This window comes from Hippichthys cyanospilos, chromosome 11 (genome assembly GCF_059441005.1).
Source record: "Hippichthys cyanospilos isolate Australia breed blue-spotted pipefish chromosome 11, RoL_Hcya_1.0, whole genome shotgun sequence".
NCBI classification, from domain to species: domain Eukaryota; kingdom Metazoa; phylum Chordata; class Actinopteri; order Syngnathiformes; family Syngnathidae; genus Hippichthys; species Hippichthys cyanospilos.
This window is the reverse complement of record NC_142379.1, coordinates 9,573,516-9,594,012: the sequence shown is the minus strand read 5'-3', so window position 1 is coordinate 9,594,012 and position 20,497 is coordinate 9,573,516. Positions and strand designations below refer to the sequence as shown.

The window sequence follows — 20,497 nt, the reverse complement described above, 5'->3', positions numbered from 1 at the left end:
ATTCGTGTTGGGTTCATTGCAGACTTTCAAACAACCATAGGCGTAAATGTGAGTGCCCATGCTCTTTTGTCTGTACGCGCTCTGCGATTGGCCGGGAGCCCGTCCGGGGTGTACCCAACGTCTTGCTTAAGTCACGGACCCGATCGAGGACAATCGCCATAGAAAATGGATGGATCGTTGTCAGGGGATGCGGAACGCACTGTGCACTCATTTTCGAGAAGGCCTTTTAAATTTTTGTCGGAGTTAGAAGCGCTGCCGTCAACAGAGAAGAGTTTCAATGGCGTTGGATGTGTAAGTGACTCATATGAGCAGCCTCTATTCCCGTGTCCTCTATGTCCTTGGTTTCTATCAATAATGCAGTGCAGTCTGAGCAGGAACCAGAGGGGGTCCTTGTTTTATGAGGGAGTTCCATTTCTGTTATGGCAGTAATGTAACCAGAATTTGGAAGGCAAAGTGCAGTGTAGTCTATCATAAAACTACGCTACGGTAGCTTATATCATAACAAGATTAATTAGATTTGTATGAAAAACACTTTTTGGCCAAGGATATGAAATGTGATGAACTGTGTTTTTTTGTTGTTTTTTTTAGCTAAAATGAAAAGCTATCTGTATGACGGTTCAATAGCCCTAAACAGGTAAAAAGGCTCACCATAGCTCAGGGCTTCTCAAATAGTGGGGGACCCCCCCCTGGGGGGGGCGTGAGGTGATGCTGATGGGACGCAGATGACCTCAAGGAAAAGGCTTGTTCTTGTCAAGTGTAATCACGATAAAATATGAAATTTTACTGTTTTAGGTTCAGGCACTTTGATACACTTGGTTATTTTTTTCTGTTTTAGACCAAGCTGTAACCCATAGAAACGCTGTAAAAAATACTTCAGTGTTTTTTTTTAATGTTAAAAAGGATAGTTTTATGTATACTTACAATTTTTATAGATAATAATCTTATTTATAGTCAGCGCGTCAAGTGGGGAACGGGGGGGGGGTTTAGCAAAATATAATTGAGAAGTACTGCCAAATCATGTTTTTTTTGTTTGTTTGTTTTTTGCTTGGTCCCCTTGTGCAATACAATTTGAATCCTTTGTGTCTATTGTCATTTTGGTTTGTGTAAAAAAATAAATGTTTTCATGTACTCATTGCTGATTGGTGTATCAGATCAGTGAATGGTCATTGAATGCATCTCCAGTCAACTGCGTAAGTGAGTGCAGTACTTGGTTTCTTTTGCCTCTTTACGTGTTATCCATGGTTGAATGCCACAATTTTTTTTTTCAAAACCTTATGAATAAAACTAAAAGTCAGTACGCGCAACATACCTCACTGATCCACATTAAGAACGCCGGACCAGGTAGTTCAACTCGCCATGGTCTGAGGTCATTTTTCCGTGATTTTAAGACATGGAAGCAGGAGGTAGCTGTAGTTCCAGTATGACCTGAATGTGAGAGGAAACAGTTTAAATTCCTTTTCAATTGGTTTATTGCACGAATGGCTATGACAACGGTGTGATTGACATGCTTTCAACCACTGGTATCAAACTGAAGGGCCGGAGGCCTTTTAGTTCTTTTAGTTTAGCTGTGAATGTAAAAATATACATTTCTTTTTAAATGGCTTCTCACAGAAATCGCTATGAAAACTGAGATTGATATTTGGATGGTCCAAAAAGCTAGGCATGGTGGACTAAAAAAAAAAAAGAAACAAATAACGGGACGTCTGGACATGACCTATGCAAAAATCGAGTAAAAACAACAAGGCTGACTAAATCCATCGGAACTTGAGACACAAGGCTTAAAATTGGGACTGCCCCAGTTAAAACAGGACATCTGCTCACTCTCGATTAGGATTGCGATACTTTCTGCAAATTAAGATTAAACGCGGCATCAAAACTAAGGAAATCCATTACAAGGGCTCAGCGGAACCTCATTAAACTTGTCTAAAAATCACAAATATATGCCACAGCATAGATCCAGTGGTTTTGGGAAAACACTGCCGCGCTAACCTTTGGAGCGCTACGTCGATCATCACTGGCGGCTTATTAAGCAACGAAGCCTCCGAACAGTACCGTAAACCGTCAATGAGTGCGGCGATGTTTGAAGATATCCACATTTGAAAAGCTATTAATATATTTTCTGTCAATAAGGAAGTGATAATCACTTTTAGTGACAATTATTTGGGAAAATTCCATCGGGCTCGGTGACGTTCCCTAATGATTGTCGACAGGTGCGCAGTGCCGTCTCACAACACAGTTTCATTATTTACTTTGTGTATCAATAAATATCAGACATGAAGTCACTGATTAATCCGCATTATAGTTGCGCATTTGCATAAATAAATGTCCTGGAAGAAGAGCTATTATGAGCAGCGGGCATAAACCCATCAAGCGAAGCAGCTCAATAGCGGCAGCTTGTTCCTGGAGCGCCGTCATCCATCCAGGTATCAATATGGAAATAGCACCACTATGGCCCAGACATGAATCAATGGCGCTCCCGCGGGGGGAGGAGAAAGGGGAAGAGGGGGAGGGGCCTTGAAATCATCAATGAGACGGATCGGCCGGCGGTCGGGCTCGGACAGGTCGTATTGATAAGAGCGTTTCCACCTGTAGAGGCCGTCCGGCATCGCCATTCAATAGGCGGCGCAGCTGCGCGCTCCAAGCCACACAAAGACACGCTTGAGCGCGGCTACGTGCCTCGACTCGTCATGGTGGATCATCGGGTCGCCTCGCTTCCTTCTCGACGCTTCTCTTAAAGCCTTGGCAGAAACGGGGGGGAATTAACAGCGGCGGGAAGTAGGGATGAACAATTAATCGAATCCAAATCGACGGCGGGTTGTGCAGGAATGCCTTTTCGGATCGTAAGCGCGGTAATTTGGAACAAAGGAAAGACCCCTTGCGTTTTGCTTATTTGATTCGTATCTTTAGAAATATATGAAGATGTATTCATTTAGATAACGTAGGCATGTCCAGGCCCTTTTTAAGGGGTGCAGAAACAACCAAATCCCAAATCGAGATTTTGATCTATTTTTACCGACCTAAAAAATATTGTAAAAACTACACATTACTTGGTTGAAATAATACTTTAGAAAAAAAACAATACAAGCGATTTTGCTTTAAAAATGCCCCCCCCCCCCAACACACACACACACAATGCTGCAGGTTGTAAAGCAACATAGAAAAAAAAAAAAACAACCTTTTTTGATATTTTGATAATAGTACAAATGTTCTAGAGCAGTGGTTCTCAAAATGGGGGTACGGGTACCCCAGGGGGTACTTGAAGGAACTGCAAGGGGTACTTGAGATTTTAAAAACAAACATGCAAAAATCCTTTAAAAATAATTATTGAGTTAATTAGATGTTTCAGGGAAATAAGCAAAAAAAAGTTATGTTTAGTAGATTATTCAATTGTATTATTTTTAAAAGCCAGATTCTCCCCCATACTAGAATGGTTTGACCCAACTTGTCACGTGCCACCTCTCTTACTGGTCTGTCGAAATATGTATTTTTGTGTGTAGATTTTTTTTTGTGAACAAATATTTATTAATAATTAAGTTAATGATTATTTTTTGTGAACAGATCTTTACTATAATCCCAAAAGATGACGCTTTATGTTGAATATTTTTTCTGTGGACAATTATTTATTCATAATTATTACTTTCTGAGAACAGGTCTGACACTTAATGTTGATTCTTTTTTTGTGGACAAATATTTATTAATAATTAAGTTATTTCTTTTTGATAACAGATCCATGAACCAAAAGACAACACTTCAGGTTAATTATTTTGTTGCGGACCAATACAAATACAATTTGAAGGGTTCTTAAGTTTTATAAATCAAACACTGGTGGTACGTTTTAAAGTATGGAAATACCCATGAGGAAAGTGTGAATGATCCATTGCGACTGAGCTATACAAAAACAGCAATTATGACAATGAAGAAATGAAAATTGGTGTCACTGCAAATATGAGTTGATGGCTAAAGAAATAATGGCAAGAGAAGGATGTTAATGAAATGTCTGCTGGTCCTGGTGTGTACTGGGTCAGACATACAATTTGACATCAAAATGCTTAATTTATCACGATTGTTTAGCGTGCTTTCCCCTCCCTTCTGGTGCAATGGAGTATTCCATCTTTACTGCACAGGGAAGACTTGCATCAAGAAGAACGCTAAAAAGCTCTCATGCAAATGTGCATTTTCCCCAGTGTTCTAATTTCACATTTTTTGGTCAGTGCTTCTCAACTAACAAAAACAGGGGATAAAGCCATCCTCTTCAAACACAAAGACAGAACATTTGGGGTATTGCTTCCCAAATTGTGGAACCAAATCCAACACTTGCAGGTTTCAATCAATTCTTTAAAAAAAAAGAAAACGGTTCAATGTTTTTTGATGGATATCCTACTCCGGTTGTCAGAGGTTTATTTATTTGGTATTATGTTTGATTTTACCTTCTGCTATGTCATTTAGTTTCGTATTCTGTGTGTTATAAAAGAGTTGAACCTCACTATGCACAGTCCTTGATATTTTTAATAAGAATTTCATCGAAAGCCTTTTCACAACAACAACAACAATAAAATAGCCCGAGCCAACGCTTGCTAGATATGGAAGGAAAATAAAAAAGGAATTGACGGTAAACATTCGCGTGTATTTTTGTGGGTTTTTTTTGTTTGTTTTAGTTTTACTTTTGAGTGAATGCTTCCCGTCAATACACTTTATTTCTGACACAAATCTGTACTCAAGTACAACGTGCTGCTGCTGTGTTTCTGTGCCCACCTTCAAAAGTGAAATAGAAGTTGCCGGTGGAGACCCCGTCCTCTCATCTCGTCGCCTCGCCTCGCCTTCCGACCGACTTATTTCTGCATCTTTAAGCCGATCAATAAACTTTTGTTTGCTGCCATCGCCTGGAAGACAAAACGCCGCGTGAACAGGTGCAAGTGGAACGACAACACCTGGCTTGGCCTCCCACTTAAATCATGCTAAGTCGTATGGGACGAGGAAGACCCCTAGTGGAAGAAATATACATTGCAGGCACATGACACTTCATTAGGTACACCCAAAAGAATCCAAATGAAGTTGTACAGTATTTTGAATGAGGTACAATACACAAACTTTTAGACAGGTACACACTCTTTAAATCACTTTTGTTGCTCTCGTGTACTTTAACTGACACAACCAAAATATTAGGAACTCACGCTTTTATTTGATATGGCAGTTCCCCACCCATGCAAATTACAATAAGTATCATAAGTATAATTATGTAATTTTGTCATGTTGAATTTGATTTCCGTTTTTAATCAAAATAGTATTTAACGTCAATTCTGAATTAACATTTTAATTTCGATTAGACTTTAATTTTACACTATGGATATTGTTCCCCCTATCGGTGTATATGTAACGTACGTTACATATACATATTCCTGACCTACCGCATTTGTATTGACGTCTATTGACGATTGAACATTCCAGTCTGTCCATTGCAACACCTTAAAGGTCAAAGTTGAAGGGTCGTGTGTCCTGTGCGCACGCTTGCCTGCCCTTTTCACGTGCCAGGTTGGAAGGATGGAGAGAGCGAGAGAGAGAAAGAGAAGGGGGGGCAAAGGTCACACGCATGGATTTCCTTTGCTGCGACTCAATGAAAAGGGCAGATGAGGGCACGGCCAAATGGCAGCCAGGTCTTGACATCACCATCACGCGCGAGATCGCAAGTCCTCACGTCACAAGGGAAGGCAATTGGTGAGCCTCATGTGAAATTAGTTTGCCGGTTGACTAAAAACCATGATGAATAAATCAAAAACGTGAAATCCAAGCACCCGGTCGCCACCTTGTGGCTAACAGGAGCAAGTGCTCTTAGGGCAGCGTCAATTTCAAGTGTTTTGCTACCAAGCAGTGATTAAATTTGGGTATAAATGCTGGCAATGCACTTATTTGACTGTTGCCAGGTAAATTAAACAGCGGGTAGAGAGCATATCATTAAGTTGATCAACCTCGAGTTTAAAATATCCGAGTGTAATGAATGCACCTCATGTCTCGTGCACATCAATACCTAATCAACCCCAACCCCATCAATAGTGCTATACTGGACTCAGAAGCACAGAAATTAACATATTGTGCCAATGTTTGAGAAACAGTGGCAAGGATGGGCACTGCCATCACAAACAACAATAAATGAACAGTTTAAAAACTGTGGTCAGTGTCTTGTGCCGGGACAAATGCAGAAATTCCATTAATTTGGAATGTTTATCTTTGGGACGGGGACCTCCGATAGAAGAAAACGTCGTCTTTTCTTGTGATATTACACAACAGCCTTAATTTTAAGTCTCATGAATAGACAAAAAATTGAAGCCAATTGCATTTATACATCAAAACATAAGCGACACAAAGCCAATTCTGTACAAGATTTCGTTTATTAACTATGATACAGATCACATAAGGCCTTGCTGTATACACCACTCTCATCAAGACAAATTACAAATTACCACACTCAGCAAATTGACGTTTTCTTTTTAGTTTACAGTACTTCATTGCTTGCCCCCCATCAGAACCACACCCTCAAAAACACTTCAGTATATTTCATTTCATTATCTTTTAAATAGTTAACAGTGGTGAAGCCCTCCTCTTCCTTTGCTAGGGAAGAATTCATGCACTATAGTGGGCATCAAAATAAAAGACATTTTTATTTACTTTTAAAAACATAAAAACAACACAACATAAAAAGGAAGATTTTTTTTTCTATCACCACTGACTAAAAGGGCAAAGAGTTAAACCTTGGCCCACCCCAACATACCACAAAGAACCCCATTTTACACCTTTTTTTTCTTGTTTTAATTTTAACTTAACAGACATCCGTCACCATCGGGTGTAAAAAAAAAATGTCACATTTCATTCTGTTGTAATATTCAACTGTTCTGCACAGTCAACTTTTTTTGTCCACTCTTTTGCTGTCTCAATCATTTCAACACACAGATTGGACTCTCTGGTTTACACACACACTCACACACACGACCGGTGGACACTTCACTCTCCCAAGTAATCATCCCACTCTCCTTGTTCCTAATAACGTGGATGAGCAAACAGGCTTACCCGGCAGGGGCAGTGACCACGAGGGGAGCCGCATTCCTCGCCGTCACCTTTGTTCGGATCACGATGCTGTCTGGACGTCTGCCACGGACAGCTCGTCTAACATACACACACTTAATTCCAGCACACACAAACACACACAGGGCTGGACCGGCCATCTGGCATAGAGGGCTGACGCCTGGTGGGCCAGCGTGTTTTGGGGCTGATATTATTCTCTTTCTCCATTTTTACCCAAAGAGACTGGCTTCAAATTTGAAGGGAAGCAGAATTAACTGTATTGTATAGCTGGGGTTGATCAGAAGCCATATGGGCAAACGAGTATTGTAAAAACCTGTCTTCAGAATCAGAAAAAATCCTTCCGCCAGTGTTCAACATATCCATTATTTTCATTATCGAATTATCCTGTCATGGTTTCATTGCATGAAATGCACACCAACCCAGAATCTTGCTCAACACATTCCTAACACAAGCAGGAACAAAACTAAAAGCAAGAACAATGGCTTCTTAGGTACAGAAAGAGGTGCAAGCATGTGTTGCAGTGCCAGTGCCGATTTTTTATTTTCCTTTGTGCCAGTCCAGCCCTGAACACACACGTACACACACAGACAAGGAAAGACGCTAAATAGGTAGTGTCATGTGATAAAAGCTCTTGCGAGAGTTCAGTGATTGTTTAAAAGGCTTTCAGGCCAGCCAGGACGATTCAGGTGACCTTGGTGAGCATCTGCCCAACGATACACAAAAACACACTTCAAATGCGGTTGGGATCATGGACCCAACCCAAAAGGCCCCCTCTCACCGGTTTCTACGGTAACAGCAAGCGGCGGAAGGGAATTTGGGATGCTCCGTTCCGGTCGTGCTGACGGATGAATGGACTGTCTGTTCGTGTGTCTATTGGCAAAAGACAAACAGAGCCACACGGATAGGCAGCGACAAGCGGGTGTAGTGGCAGAGGGCTGCCGCTAGGGGCAATGTGGTAACATTTGCAGTGGCACATGAGGCTAGCACACGACAAACATGAGCAGAACATTCAGATTTGTTGATGAAAATGTTCTAATCAGGAAAAAAAAGTCAAAATATTACTAGAAAAACAAATGACTTTTTGTTCTAGTTAGTTATTTAGCACATTTTGTAATTTTATGAAATGCAGTCGCAAAATATTCTAAATGACTTTTCCTCGTCGTCGTCTTTAAATGATCACAAATTTTAATTTCATGGGAACGTTTACAGATAATGTAACTTTGTGAGGATAGAGTGGTAATTTATACGAACAGTTGTACAAAACTATGACTTTAATCCTGTTTTTCTCTTAATTCTGTAAAAGTAATTAAGAGTTAACTACAAGCATAAAATCGATATTGTAATACGAGTTGAAATTTGAAGGATCAGTTACGATCATGTAAGAAGTTTCAATTGTTTTTCTTTTTATATATTTAGATCTATGCAAAATCCCATACCTTTCCCCATTATATTATTTAAAAAGTTGTAATTCTAGAAAACACACATTGTAATAATAGGATTGTTTTGAGTCCTGTTTTTTTATGACAAATGTTTTTAGTCAACTTATAGATATTATCACTAGCAGATTACTATCAGACAAAAGATCCAATTTTATCAATGTCGATGCTGAGAAAAAAGTTGTAATTTTACAAGACAAATGTGGTGATATTATAGTAAAAACGTATTGTTTTTGTGAAACCACAACTTTCTTTCCCATAATGATAAAAAATTTGTACATTTATGAGAAAAAGGATGCAAGAAAAATAAAAATGATCACAAACTCATAAACGTTTTTGTCAGTGTATTTTCTCAAAACAAATATGCCTTCATTCGTATAATTGTTTTAAAGATGTTTAATTTTTCTGAAACATGACAACATCTAGAAAGCGTACAACTTTAGTCTTGTGAGGTTAATGTATTCTGATTCTTGAATTTATAAAACCCCATTGCCGTCCTTATATGCCTTGCTCATTATTTCATAAGAAACATGTCAAACACCTTACAAATTCCCATACACTAAATTAAGGTATTTTTTTAAGTTTTTCTTTTTTTTAAGGTACAATAGAGAGATGCTTTGTGGGCCCTCAGTTGTTTGGAAAAAAAAGGTCAAATTTCACTTCACTGGTCTGAATATATACCACACACCATCGATGTATTGTGAAAAGCAGAAAAAAAACGCTCAACGCGTTTTTTGGGGGTCTTGTGATTTAAGCAAAATATGTGCCGAAGAAAAAAAAAAGGTCGGGAAACGCCATAAGCAGTCAAAAAAGCAAAAGAAGAGTGAAAAGTGGCGCAACGCCCATGTAGTGGCTGCAATATCCCAATTGTTCCTCTAGATGTCAGTGGTGAGCTCTCAAACGCGTAATGAGAGTGAAGTCACAGCTCCAATATTAAAAAAAAATGTGCGCAGAAAGTGCTCAGAAAGGTGCTTTTCGAACAAGGTCCTTACTATAAAAACTGCAGCAATGACAAACAGACGCACGCACACACACACACACACACATTGACTGGCAACGGAAAGAGGTTTTAACTTGAGGTGTTGGCCGACTAAAAAAACCTTTATTGGTAACTTCATAATGCAGATCCCAACCAGATCAAGCGAGCATATAGTAGCCTGAATGCCAAGGGCAAGAGTGCAGCCATGATCCTTTGCTGATCCGGTTGGTTGAGTTTTCTGTTCTCTCTCTACAGTGCTTGGCAAGAGCTTTGAGTGAAACCATCTTCGTGCGCATACGTAGAGGCAACAATTTGAGCGAACAAATGTGTGCAGGGGGGGGGGGGGGGGGGGGGGGGGGGGGGTCGGGCTAGGTAAAGAAACAAATGGGCGGAGAGGCTGCTAATGTGTCCATCGTGTGTTCTCGTTCCTCTTGTGTGACATTGTCTAAAAGGTTCTGGCAACATGTCACTCTTCATTGCCGTGTTATTCCCAGTTGAAGTGACACTATGAGGGGGGGAAACAAGAGGATTGAGTGGCTAGTCAAGGCCTCTCCATACAAGCACAGGAGGCTCACACGCCCTCTCCCAAAGCATCAAACTGCAGATCCCTCAATGTCCTCTTTCTACTTCCTGTCCTTGTTTCGCCTTTGTCCAAATCTCTTTCTGAGGCACTCGCAATCTCTTGGTTTTTAAAGGTTCCCTTGATCCCTTGGCGGTTCACAGCGTGTGTTGTTCCGTGGGGGGGTGTAGGGAGGGTTGCAGCAGGGCGGGGAGGGGTAACTGGGGGGTGGGCGGCGGGGAACGGGGCGGAGACTGGTGTTGATGGTGATGGTGGATGGGAGGACCGTAGTGCGGGATGACGGGCGGGGTGGCCGGGAGGACGTACGGGGTGGGGGGGGACGGCGCCGGCGAGGACGAGTAGCCGCCGGCCATGCACGAGTACGCCGAGGTGCCCCCGCCGTAGGAGAGCGTAGAGGTGGGCGAGCCCGGGAGGCCTTCGGCCAACGGTTGGTTGTAGAAGAAGTAGGCGCACTGGTGGATGAAGCTCTCGATGATTGTTTGGTAGGTGCGCGTGGCCGTCAGCGCGTCCATGGTGGTGAAGTCGGGTCGCATCAGCGTGGGCCAGAAGCAGATGGACAGGTTCTCGCTGGTCATCAGGTTCAGTTTGCTGTGCTGGCTCACCCTGCGGAGCACAGTGACCCATTCAGTCGGTCATTCCCAATCAAGAGATTAGCAGGGCGGGCTGCGGGAAATGATCCCAATGCACTTCAATGGTATAAAAAAGCATTTAGAATAGAAGAAAATAAAAGTATTCCAAGTATACTTTTCTCAGTAACTTTCAAAGTTACAGCTTTGATTTTGTATTTTTTTTTTTTGCCTACTTATTATTTGCTCGATTATGGAAAGTAGAAGTGAACAGAATAAGAATTTCATTGTGTGGTATTACTATGCATATGACAATCAAACTCTTGAATCTTGAATTGATAGCCAGACTTGCACTGGCGCCATTATCAGAAAAAGTCCAATCACGTGTTCCCAGCATGTACCGCTCTCTTTTTAGAGATAAATACACTAGGGATACACAGAATTTTCACTCGTCGAAAATCATCAAAAATCACAGGACCTGAGCATAAGTTTAATTTTGTATATATATATATATATATATATATATATATATTCGTCCATTAAGTGTTGAGGCAACCACGCCAAAATGGAGTGCATCACACAAATGCCCATCCCTACCATTAAAACAAACACAAAAAAAAGTAACACTTCATTGCTAAACATCTGCCAGTGATTAAAGTGCTATGCGCTAATGCTAATAGCATGGGCCATCAAAACATCACAGGACTCTTCTGGTAAAGACTGCAAATAATGACGCCATGCGGATTGCATTTCATCCCTCGGTGAGGAGCCACAGCAACTGTGTCCTTCCATGTAGCTAATTGTGAGTCACCCCCAATGTCCCACCACACTCATTGCAAATGCGTATGCGTGTGGACCACAAAAATGTCCCTGACAAATCTGTCTAATGACTCCTGGCTGGTGGCTCCCCGCAGTATAATTTTGAACATAAAACTCTTATCTGGCTTGACAGCCGCCAACAATTTCACCAAAAGAAGAGTGAGACAAATAACAGTGCTGCTTACTGACATGATTTGTAAACAAGAAGCAGATAAGAATGCTCTCCATCATTCATTTTACAATTTCTGCCACCGGAAACATCTAAACGTCAGCCCTAAAATGAGCTGAACCAAACTGTGATTAGCTAGCATTGTTAATTTTCAACAAAAAAAATGTTATCTGCACAGTTCCGCAATGCTAAAAGCGAATATTACTCTGCAAATGTTCATTTTGCATTCTTCTCAAAACGGGGGTTCCCTGAGTTGTGGAGTTAAAACATTTATTGGAAAAAAGCTAAATGAGATTTCACCCTCTATGCACAGACCAAAAAAAAAAAAAAAAACCACAAAACACAAACGTTACACCAAGTGGTCCCATTTTATTAACCTGAACCCAAATAAGATAACTCTTAACTATGGGCAAAATCCCTCAGAGAAACGATGAGCTAACTCAGTGTCTAATATTTAAAATCTGTATACTTTTCAATCTTAAGTTGTTGCCATGGTATTGTTTCAGTACCTTATCTACTTGTAGGTACTTGTAGGTGTAGGACTGAAGTGATAATTTTCATATTACCACAACACTATTCCTAAGTCAAGATCCCAGAGTGCCAGCTTTTCCACTTTTACTCTCATCAGGAGCGGTGGAGCAAAGTAGGTACCGTGAAGTGGAAAGCGTCATAAAATAAGCTGGTCATCACCGGCATAAAAGGATGTCTCCGACCTCGTCACTCACTTGTTCAAGTGGCTGATAACATATTTGAAGACCTCATAATTCTCCCGGGGGAAGCGGTTGAGAATGTCCTTCATCGTCTGGAAGCGCTGCTCCCTATCGTTGATCTCTGAATGGTGGCAGAAACAGAGGGGAAAAAAAAGGGGGGCGGGGGGGGATTAGTGGAGGAGACAGTGAAGTGTCAAAGAGAATCTGCAATAAGATGTCATCGAGTGAAGGAGCAATGCAAAGATGAGGGAACCACAATGGGAAAAGTGTGACATGTGTAATGAAAGCAATTGGACTCAGCTCTCCGCAAATAATATGTGAGGACACAGTGATTTCATCCAATACCGGTACACATGATTAAAAGGGATGCCAAATTGTGACACAATGACCACACACATTGTGGAGAACAAGAATACCACACAGACAACCACCAGAGAGTTCATGAGCACGCACACACACGCAAACGCACAAACACACAGGGTGTGTTAAGACTGATGGCAGTGAGGAGTGAGTCAGAAAAGCTGACGTCACCCATCCAACAGTCGGTCCCGTGTGTACTGTATATGTGAGCGGGGCGGACAAAGCAGCAGATGTTCACGTCCACACAGCGCACATGATTTACACGCAGAGAATTGGACTTTCTCATTCCCGCCTTGAGGTCACACCGGATCAAAACCACATTTTAGGTGGAATCACAATGCGCGGGACATTGCATTCATCAACTGTGACCAAAGTGGGATTTCTTACATTTCTGTTACATTGACAGGAATACATATTGGACACGGAGAGCAGGCTCACACTTGATTTGTTTCTGTTTGTCGCTGGCAGTTTTGTCGAGTATCTGGCGCTTGAAAATGATGATTGATGGCCTTGTGTGTGTATGTGTGGAGTTAAAAAATGATATGCAGTCCACCAGTCCAACATTTGCAGGAGCAAAGCTTGATTTGTGCTCATGCTAGGTTTATGTTCCCAGCAGCTACGGCAATCCAGTTTCAGGATGGTCGTGAGAGACGGGGCACGATAGTGGTCAAACATCAAATGTTAGACTTGGATGCCGGTTAAGATTTCTGAATTGTCTAAAAATGTGCAATGTGAGTGAGAGTGCTGTTTAGCTATAGTGGAACATGGCTATCGTTACCCATTACCAGAGTCAAACTTTTTTTTTTTTTTTTGTCAAACTATGTCAACAGAAAATAAGAGTTAGGATTGCAACATTATATTAAACAATTAAGCTAAAAAAACAATGATTTACCAGTATTCTAATGTTTATATATTATAGTATTGGTCAGCCATCCAGTATTTTTCATGCCATTAAGTCTTTGACTGCAGCATGCAGACCAAACACCTTCAAATTCACTTCAGCAAACTCTCGAAAATGCACGGTCCGGTTCATAAAGCATCAAGCGCAACATAAGTCTGACTGAGAAAATACCAAGATGTTCAAAGCTGGCCTCAAACACATTAAGAATTATAGAAATGGAAGCTAAGAACTCCTGAAAAAGCACAGCTGTCATGAGTAATTTCAGGTCATCCACATCATGAGGTTGACTGAGAAAATACAAAGACGTTCAAAGATGGTCACGGACAAAATGGAGGTCAAAAAATTGAAAATGGGAGTCATTCCAGTTCACCAAGCATCACCCAAATCAAAAGACTGTCTGAAAAATAAACTGCAACAAAATGGAGATGTGCAAAGTTTGACTTAGACACATTAAGAGGTCAAGAAATTTAACTTATGAACTCTTGAATATGCAAATCTGTGAACTGAAATGCATTCAGGTGGTAACGTATCATCCACATCAATAAAAGTGAGAAAACATTAAGGTGTGCAAAGGTCTTATTTGGCCAAAGATCATTTGAATTGGAAGGTGTTTGCGAACTTTTGACTGGTATTGTACTTTGGACATTTGTGGGACATTAAGCAGCCAGACTTAGGTTTCCAAAGCATGAGTCCATACAGGACCCGATCTGTGCTTCCACATCTAAAAGCAATGGTCTAAATGCAGCAAACAATATAAATCATACACAGCAATGTGAATTTAAATAGGTCCTGAATTTTGTGTGTATTGTTTTTTTGTTTTTTTTTTTTAAATCCAGCAAGAGAGGAATTAAAAAAAAAAAAAAAAAAAACACACACTGCATTAGTTGGCAATCTGCTCCCAAACGAAGCTTTCAGACTGCACTTATTTTCTTTTTCCAAGCGTTCAGTCCCTCTATTGTGGTAGTGCCTGAAGGAGCCTTATCAGGTCCCTGTCACGGCTGAGGGGTCTCGCCGGGGCTGTTAAAAAATGAAAAACACACACACGCATATCTGAGTGTATGTGTGAGCGAAGCAGGGCGACAGCACGACGCGGCCTTGGGCTAAATATCTGGCAGAATGCGAGTCAAAGCTCTGCCTTAAATCTTTATTCCTGAGTGGAAGCAGGGAGACAAGAAGAGCGGAGCGACCTCGTTTATCTCAGCCACGACTTCATCGAGGAGACCTAACGCTCTCGCATCCTGCAGTCATCACCGCATTTACTGTACTTCCCCTCCAACAGCACCCCCAAGCCTCAAATATTCATCAGCCTCCATCCAATTCTGCCCAGCTCGCACTGAGGGGTAAATCCAATTCTCTCCATGAATGGACTTGCCTTGTGAGAGTTGTGCTTGTTAGCTTGAAGAAATGCAAAAGGGATTTCAAGGAAAATCCAATACACTTTGGGTTTAAAGCAGCCCTCCTCCTCCCCCTCCTTTCCCCACCATGACTTTACATGTGCACCTCAGGACTTACTGAAAGCCTCCACCAGCTCGCCCTGCATGCCGTAGGGTACCAGAGGTTCGGGAAGCTCGGAGAAGTAGGCCTTCATGGCTCCGGCTACTGTGTTAATAGTGAAGTCTTTCTCCACCAGGTCCAAGTTGTGATCTGATGAACAGGAGGCATTGCACAGTTAATAACGTAACACCACATGACGTACTCACCTTATAATATGTACAAACTTCTGCGCTTGACGCAAGCACATGATGGCGAAACGCCATAGACAGGCTAACAATTAGCATCGGTGCAGCAGTGTTATAACCCTTTCAGTGCAGCAACACATACAGTATAGGCAGAAAATCTAACATTACTCACTAGCGCATATTTTTATCCTCTGTGAAAACAAAAATGGATTTGAAAGGATGGGGTAAGATATGTGTTTTTGCATCACCAGCATATGAAAAGACAAAATTCAAATCGGATATTAAGGCTTCACATTATTTATTAGGGCTGCAGCAAGCAGCTAATTCTAATTTTAATTATTAAGTAATCCTTTCTTTTTTTATCTACCAATGAAAAAGACTAATGTATCATTTCTTAAATTTAATTTCTTTGTTCAAAAAGAACGATTTCAGTTTGACGGTGCGGAAAATGTACAATCATATTTGGATTATGAGTCAGTTAGAATTTGGTTCACAAATCAGCAAAAATATTGATCATTCTTTCCCAAAATAAAAGCGGTGTTTACCGATGTGTTAACTGGATTTAACGCAAACACACGTCTGATTAAGACTACAGAAAATCTATTATCAAAATAAAAAATGGTCGATTCATTTGATAATTGATTATTTGAGGAATCAATGAAACCTTTCATGCACTTTGAAGGTTTTCCCTTGAAATGTGCACAGATGTTATTTCCAAGTACTTGCTTTGGGGGCTTTAGAACGCAAACATACCGGAGTCCAATTATGAATAAAAAATGAACATCTTTGATGTTTATTTTTGGCTGTCAAACTTTAGCCCATCATTTTACGAGGCATTAGGAATATTTTGCCCCGATCACTTAGCTAAATGAGGTCATCAAAATATTAGCAACAGCTCTCAGTCCGAAGCAGTACAGCTCAACAGAACTGCAAACACACTGTGAAATGAATAAATCCCTGACAAAGTGTCAATCAATATGACTGTCTTGAATTATTCAAGTCTGATTCCCCGAGTTGGACTCGGCCTCATTTACATGTCTATGCGCATGCAATACGACGCCATCTTACTCCACTATCCATCTTACCCATGATATGCTTCATTAAACAAACCAATCTGGAGATAATGAACTGCCCTAACCTTGTAAGACACATCCACGGGCAAGCACATACACACACATGCACTTTGACAGGAGCTAGAAGACTGAGGAGACAGCTAACATTTACATAGTCTATTCTCCAGTGCTATTCATTTTGGTTTAAAAAAAAAAAAAAGTTGACTGAACATTTTCAGGGAGGAGTAAGGCTCCAAATCTTTTGGGATAGAACTCCCTCGACTTTAAAAAGCTCCGCCGGAAACATGTTTGTGTCAGCATTTTCTTCACAGACAATTCTTGCAGACGGACGCAAAATTGCAATGATGCCAATGGAAAAAGTCTTCAAAATAACATGGAATAACCAGTTTGGGATCGTTTCCATTATATTTTTTGACAAATCTAATGTTCAGTTGTTGCAAAGTAGAAGATGTATACCACAGCAGTACTTCGAAAAGAACATGCAAAGACCGTCTTGACATTCAAATAAATTGCTTATTTTGGTGACCCGAATGGCTGATGCTATTTGCGAGCTTTACTAACTAGCAGGCTTTCATAAAAGACATTATTAGTACATGGTGCTTCCCAAAAGAAAGGAAAGAATTTCCCCCCAAAACACTACGGCTGCATTTTCCGCAAATATAAGTTGTCACTATATTCTATATAGGCTAAAAGAAGACGAAGGTTATTGACTCAAGTTTTCTCTTGAAATATAATTGACACATTGTCTGTAATAGTATTGTACATGTGGAATGTACATATAATTATCATGTGTGAACTAAACAGGTGTTAGTGTTTGTTGACCTTAAAAGGTAATTGACAGCATGCTAATGCTAATTGTAAGTGCTAACCTGTTACTTTTAGCATAGCCAAATCTTGTCGGTGTCTAAAAATGCGTATGCAGAAACAATAATAAATAGCAGTTACAGGAATATTCATTATTTCAACTAATATTCAACCTTAATGTATTACCAAAAAAAATGCTTACGTTCAACCAGTGGTGATAATTAATTAAAAAAAAATGGGGTTGGGGGTAGTAAAAGCCCTACTAGTGCCCAACAGACACCGCAAATTCCAGTTATTAACTTGAAAATGATCGGCTGTTAGCCTAGTCATTTCAATAGGGAATGTACATCACTGGTTTTCTGCTGCGTTATTATGATGTATCCTCACGCCGCTGTGTAATCTAGTTCCTTGCGTGCCATTCACTTTGAAGCTGCCAATTTTGTGGCCGTTGCGGACCCCCTGTTTCGGCATTGTCCCATAGGTGACAACTGTAAGTGGAAGATGACATACCTTGGTCAAACTGGCGCTGCATGCTCTCCATCTCCGCCTTGTTCCCGCTGACCCTGTAGATGCCCTCGGTGCTCAAGCCTGGTGAAAAGAGTGAAAGTGACGTTTAGCAAACTGTCACTGTGGTTTGAATCCAAGTCCAGGGGGTTCTAATGCACCAGTCACATCACTTGTCCTTCTTATCAACACTATTAGCACTTATTAAGCTTGCAAAGAACTATTGAAAGCCGGCGAAAAGACAGCGGATGACAAACTGAGGCTGTCGAAGTGTTACCTATTAAACACAAGGCCCTTCTTTGCAGTGCTAGAAATGTTGTAATACTCTAGATTAGAGACACATTTATGTTTGTTTCAAGGCTGTGTTGTGGACACTCAAGTGTAAAAAAAAAAAAAAAAAAAAAACAGCAGCTAGAAAGCTTAAAGAAAGCTTTATGTTTTCCCACTTAACATTTTCCACCTTGGGTTCTGTCACCATGTGCTTGTACAGTATGTTGCCCGGTTTTTAACATCACACAGAAGGATAAGTCAAGTGTTATGTCTTGAGGTTTATATTAAACGCGTGTTAGGGTAGCTCCTTGTTGGTCTTTATTACCTGCTGACAGCACACGAAAAGCATCACAGGCGGCATGAAAGGATGTAGTCAAAGCGCTGCGAACATTTTTTTTTTTCAACAGGTTTGTTAGATGTTCTCTTCCACTTATTACTGACAGACCAAAAGGACAAGTAAAAGATCAGTCAGGTTTAGTTATCCAATTCAGTACTAAGAGGAAAAATAAAGTCTTTACCACTTGTATCATGTTTTTTACTGGTCAGCAATATTCCTGTATTGACACATTTGGCATTAGGTTAGCATCTATGCTAACAGAGATGTGTGCAGTGTAGAAACTTTGCATATTAATTATTACAATATTGAGGCACTTTTTATCAGGCCGATACTAGCACCAGTCTTCACTCGAGTACTCACGATAGCCAATACACACACCACAAGTACTTATGATAAATTTCCATTAACACAATGACACATGAATTTGAATGATGATTCAAAGAAAAGCACCAACTACTGAACAGTATTCAATGTCAGGTTTTTCCTAATGTATTGGTGGCTGATATCACCATCCTTTAAGAGTACCTGATACCTTGAAACAAGGCTGATATTAGTCCAATGATAAATGGTATCAGGATTGGTTCAATATGCCACATGCTTTCAGTACTTGTACGTCTTTAAAAAAAAGTTTAGCATTTATTCTCCAGCTTTTGACCATGTCTTTTCATGTCATTCTTTTAACTCATTCAATCCCAGTGAAGCATTTTTTTTTTCTTTTTTCTTTTTTTAAAGAGTCCATAAATTCAAAACCTGGCACTTGTTTGGATTTCTTTCAAGTTTTTTTTTTTTTTTTTTTGCTTAAATGACTGAGCACAAAAGTACTAAATTACTTTAGGTCATTTAGTACTCAGGTAATTCATTACTTTAGACAAGTACCAAAGTAATCCATAACTATGAAATTCAGTGCCAAAACATTAGATCATTTTAGGTAATTAAGTACTGTAGTAAATTATTACATTAAGTAAATAACTAATAAAGTAATCACTTACTTTAAATACTAAAGCATTAAGGTAATTGATCGCCTTAGTACTCAAACTAGTACTAAGTACTAAGAAGTGGTAATCAATTACTTTAGTGCCTTTCCTACTACAGTTTTATTCCTTTAGTGCCAGCCATTTTTAGAGGCTCCTTTTGCCAAATCATTGACAGAAAATTATGGGGAAAAAAAAAAAGATTGAATATGTGGACTTTTAAAACAAGCGCACATGGTTTGGGGATTGAAAGATTTGATGACAATAACACAGATAAGTGTTTGTAAAAGAAAATGGAATTGAATGTGTGGAGTCTTAAAAAAACTAAAATATGTTTTGAGATTGAATGAGGTAATAATACAAACATGCAAACATTGATAACCGTGTTGGTATAATAAGCACAATTTCAGCCGAGCTTCATAATCGTAACAACTTTTATGGGAAAAAAGAAAATCCACCTGCCATCGCTAAAACTGTCCTTTTAAACTTTTGATAGAGACAAAAAACGATCGAAGTGGGAGGGAGGTAAAAGGGGTGAGGCAGTAAAGAGTGCTTTCAGTTAAAGCGTACGCCATCGACCACCTCCGTCTCCCAATCAATTATCCACAAAAGCTTTTCAACGCAGACAAGAAGAAAACAGGACAAGAGAGCACAAAAGCGGGTGAAGGATTGAGTGGGGGATGGGAAAAGTAAACAGCCAACGGCGAGTGCGAAAATGGGGATGGATGTGTGGCGTGAGGACTTTGAATACTGGCCAGGTGGAACAAACGTAAATGTGTCACTTCTCCTTTTCCACCCTTAAACACAGATCGTTACTGTAATCACCCCAATCCAGTTGTGTGACCTGCTGAGCCTAGGAGAACTCTGTCCCAAAAAAGCAGCGCCTTCTTAGGAGAATATTAAAAAAAAATATATATATATATTTTAAGATTAATCAAATTGTGGAATGGTACCACTTTGAAACTTGGGTTTTGGTAACAAAATCCCTATAAAAATAATTCAGTTTGAAAAAAGTGCAAATCTACAATAGTACTGAAACATGAAATTTGTGTATTAGGTTAATTGATATCTCCCTCTATTTTCAGTCCTTCTGGACAATTACAATTGTATTCACTTTCAAATGTAACTAATGAACCCAATAAACATGTATTTAAAAGTTTGATTCAGGTTTGAAATAGGAAAGTACAAAATGTTCAGACAAGAATATAGTGAATTACAAGAACTGTCAAAGTTTTTGAATAATCAACAGGTAATCAATGTGTAGA

The 20,497-nt window shown here is 40.1% G+C and overlaps 1 protein-coding gene and 1 long non-coding RNA gene across 2 annotated transcripts in view; both read right to left on the bottom strand.

The window, feature by feature from the left end:
• Positions 1-1,168: 1,168 nt before the first annotated feature.
• On the bottom strand, positions 1,169-5,529 carry LOC148415810 (uncharacterized). Its single transcript, XR_015867292.1, has 3 exons — positions 5,406-5,529; positions 4,753-4,880; positions 1,169-1,425 (listed from the first exon to the last, which is right to left on the bottom strand). It is a non-coding gene; the product is annotated as an uncharacterized LOC148415810 (long non-coding RNA).
• An 835-nt stretch (positions 5,530-6,364) lies between these two features.
• arhgap35a (Rho GTPase activating protein 35a) overlaps positions 6,365-20,497 on the bottom strand; it is a 66,102-nt gene continuing 51,969 nt past the window's right edge. The window contains exons 4-7 of the mRNA XM_088427721.1: positions 17,661-17,738; positions 15,107-15,238; positions 12,349-12,454; positions 6,365-10,672 (exon numbers count right to left, since the gene is read on the bottom strand). Coding sequence (XP_088283847.1) covers positions 10,207-10,672; positions 12,349-12,454; positions 15,107-15,238; positions 17,661-17,738 — 782 coding nt within the window. The 3' untranslated portion in view covers positions 6,365-10,206. The remainder of the gene's footprint in view (positions 10,673-12,348; positions 12,455-15,106; positions 15,239-17,660; positions 17,739-20,497) is intronic.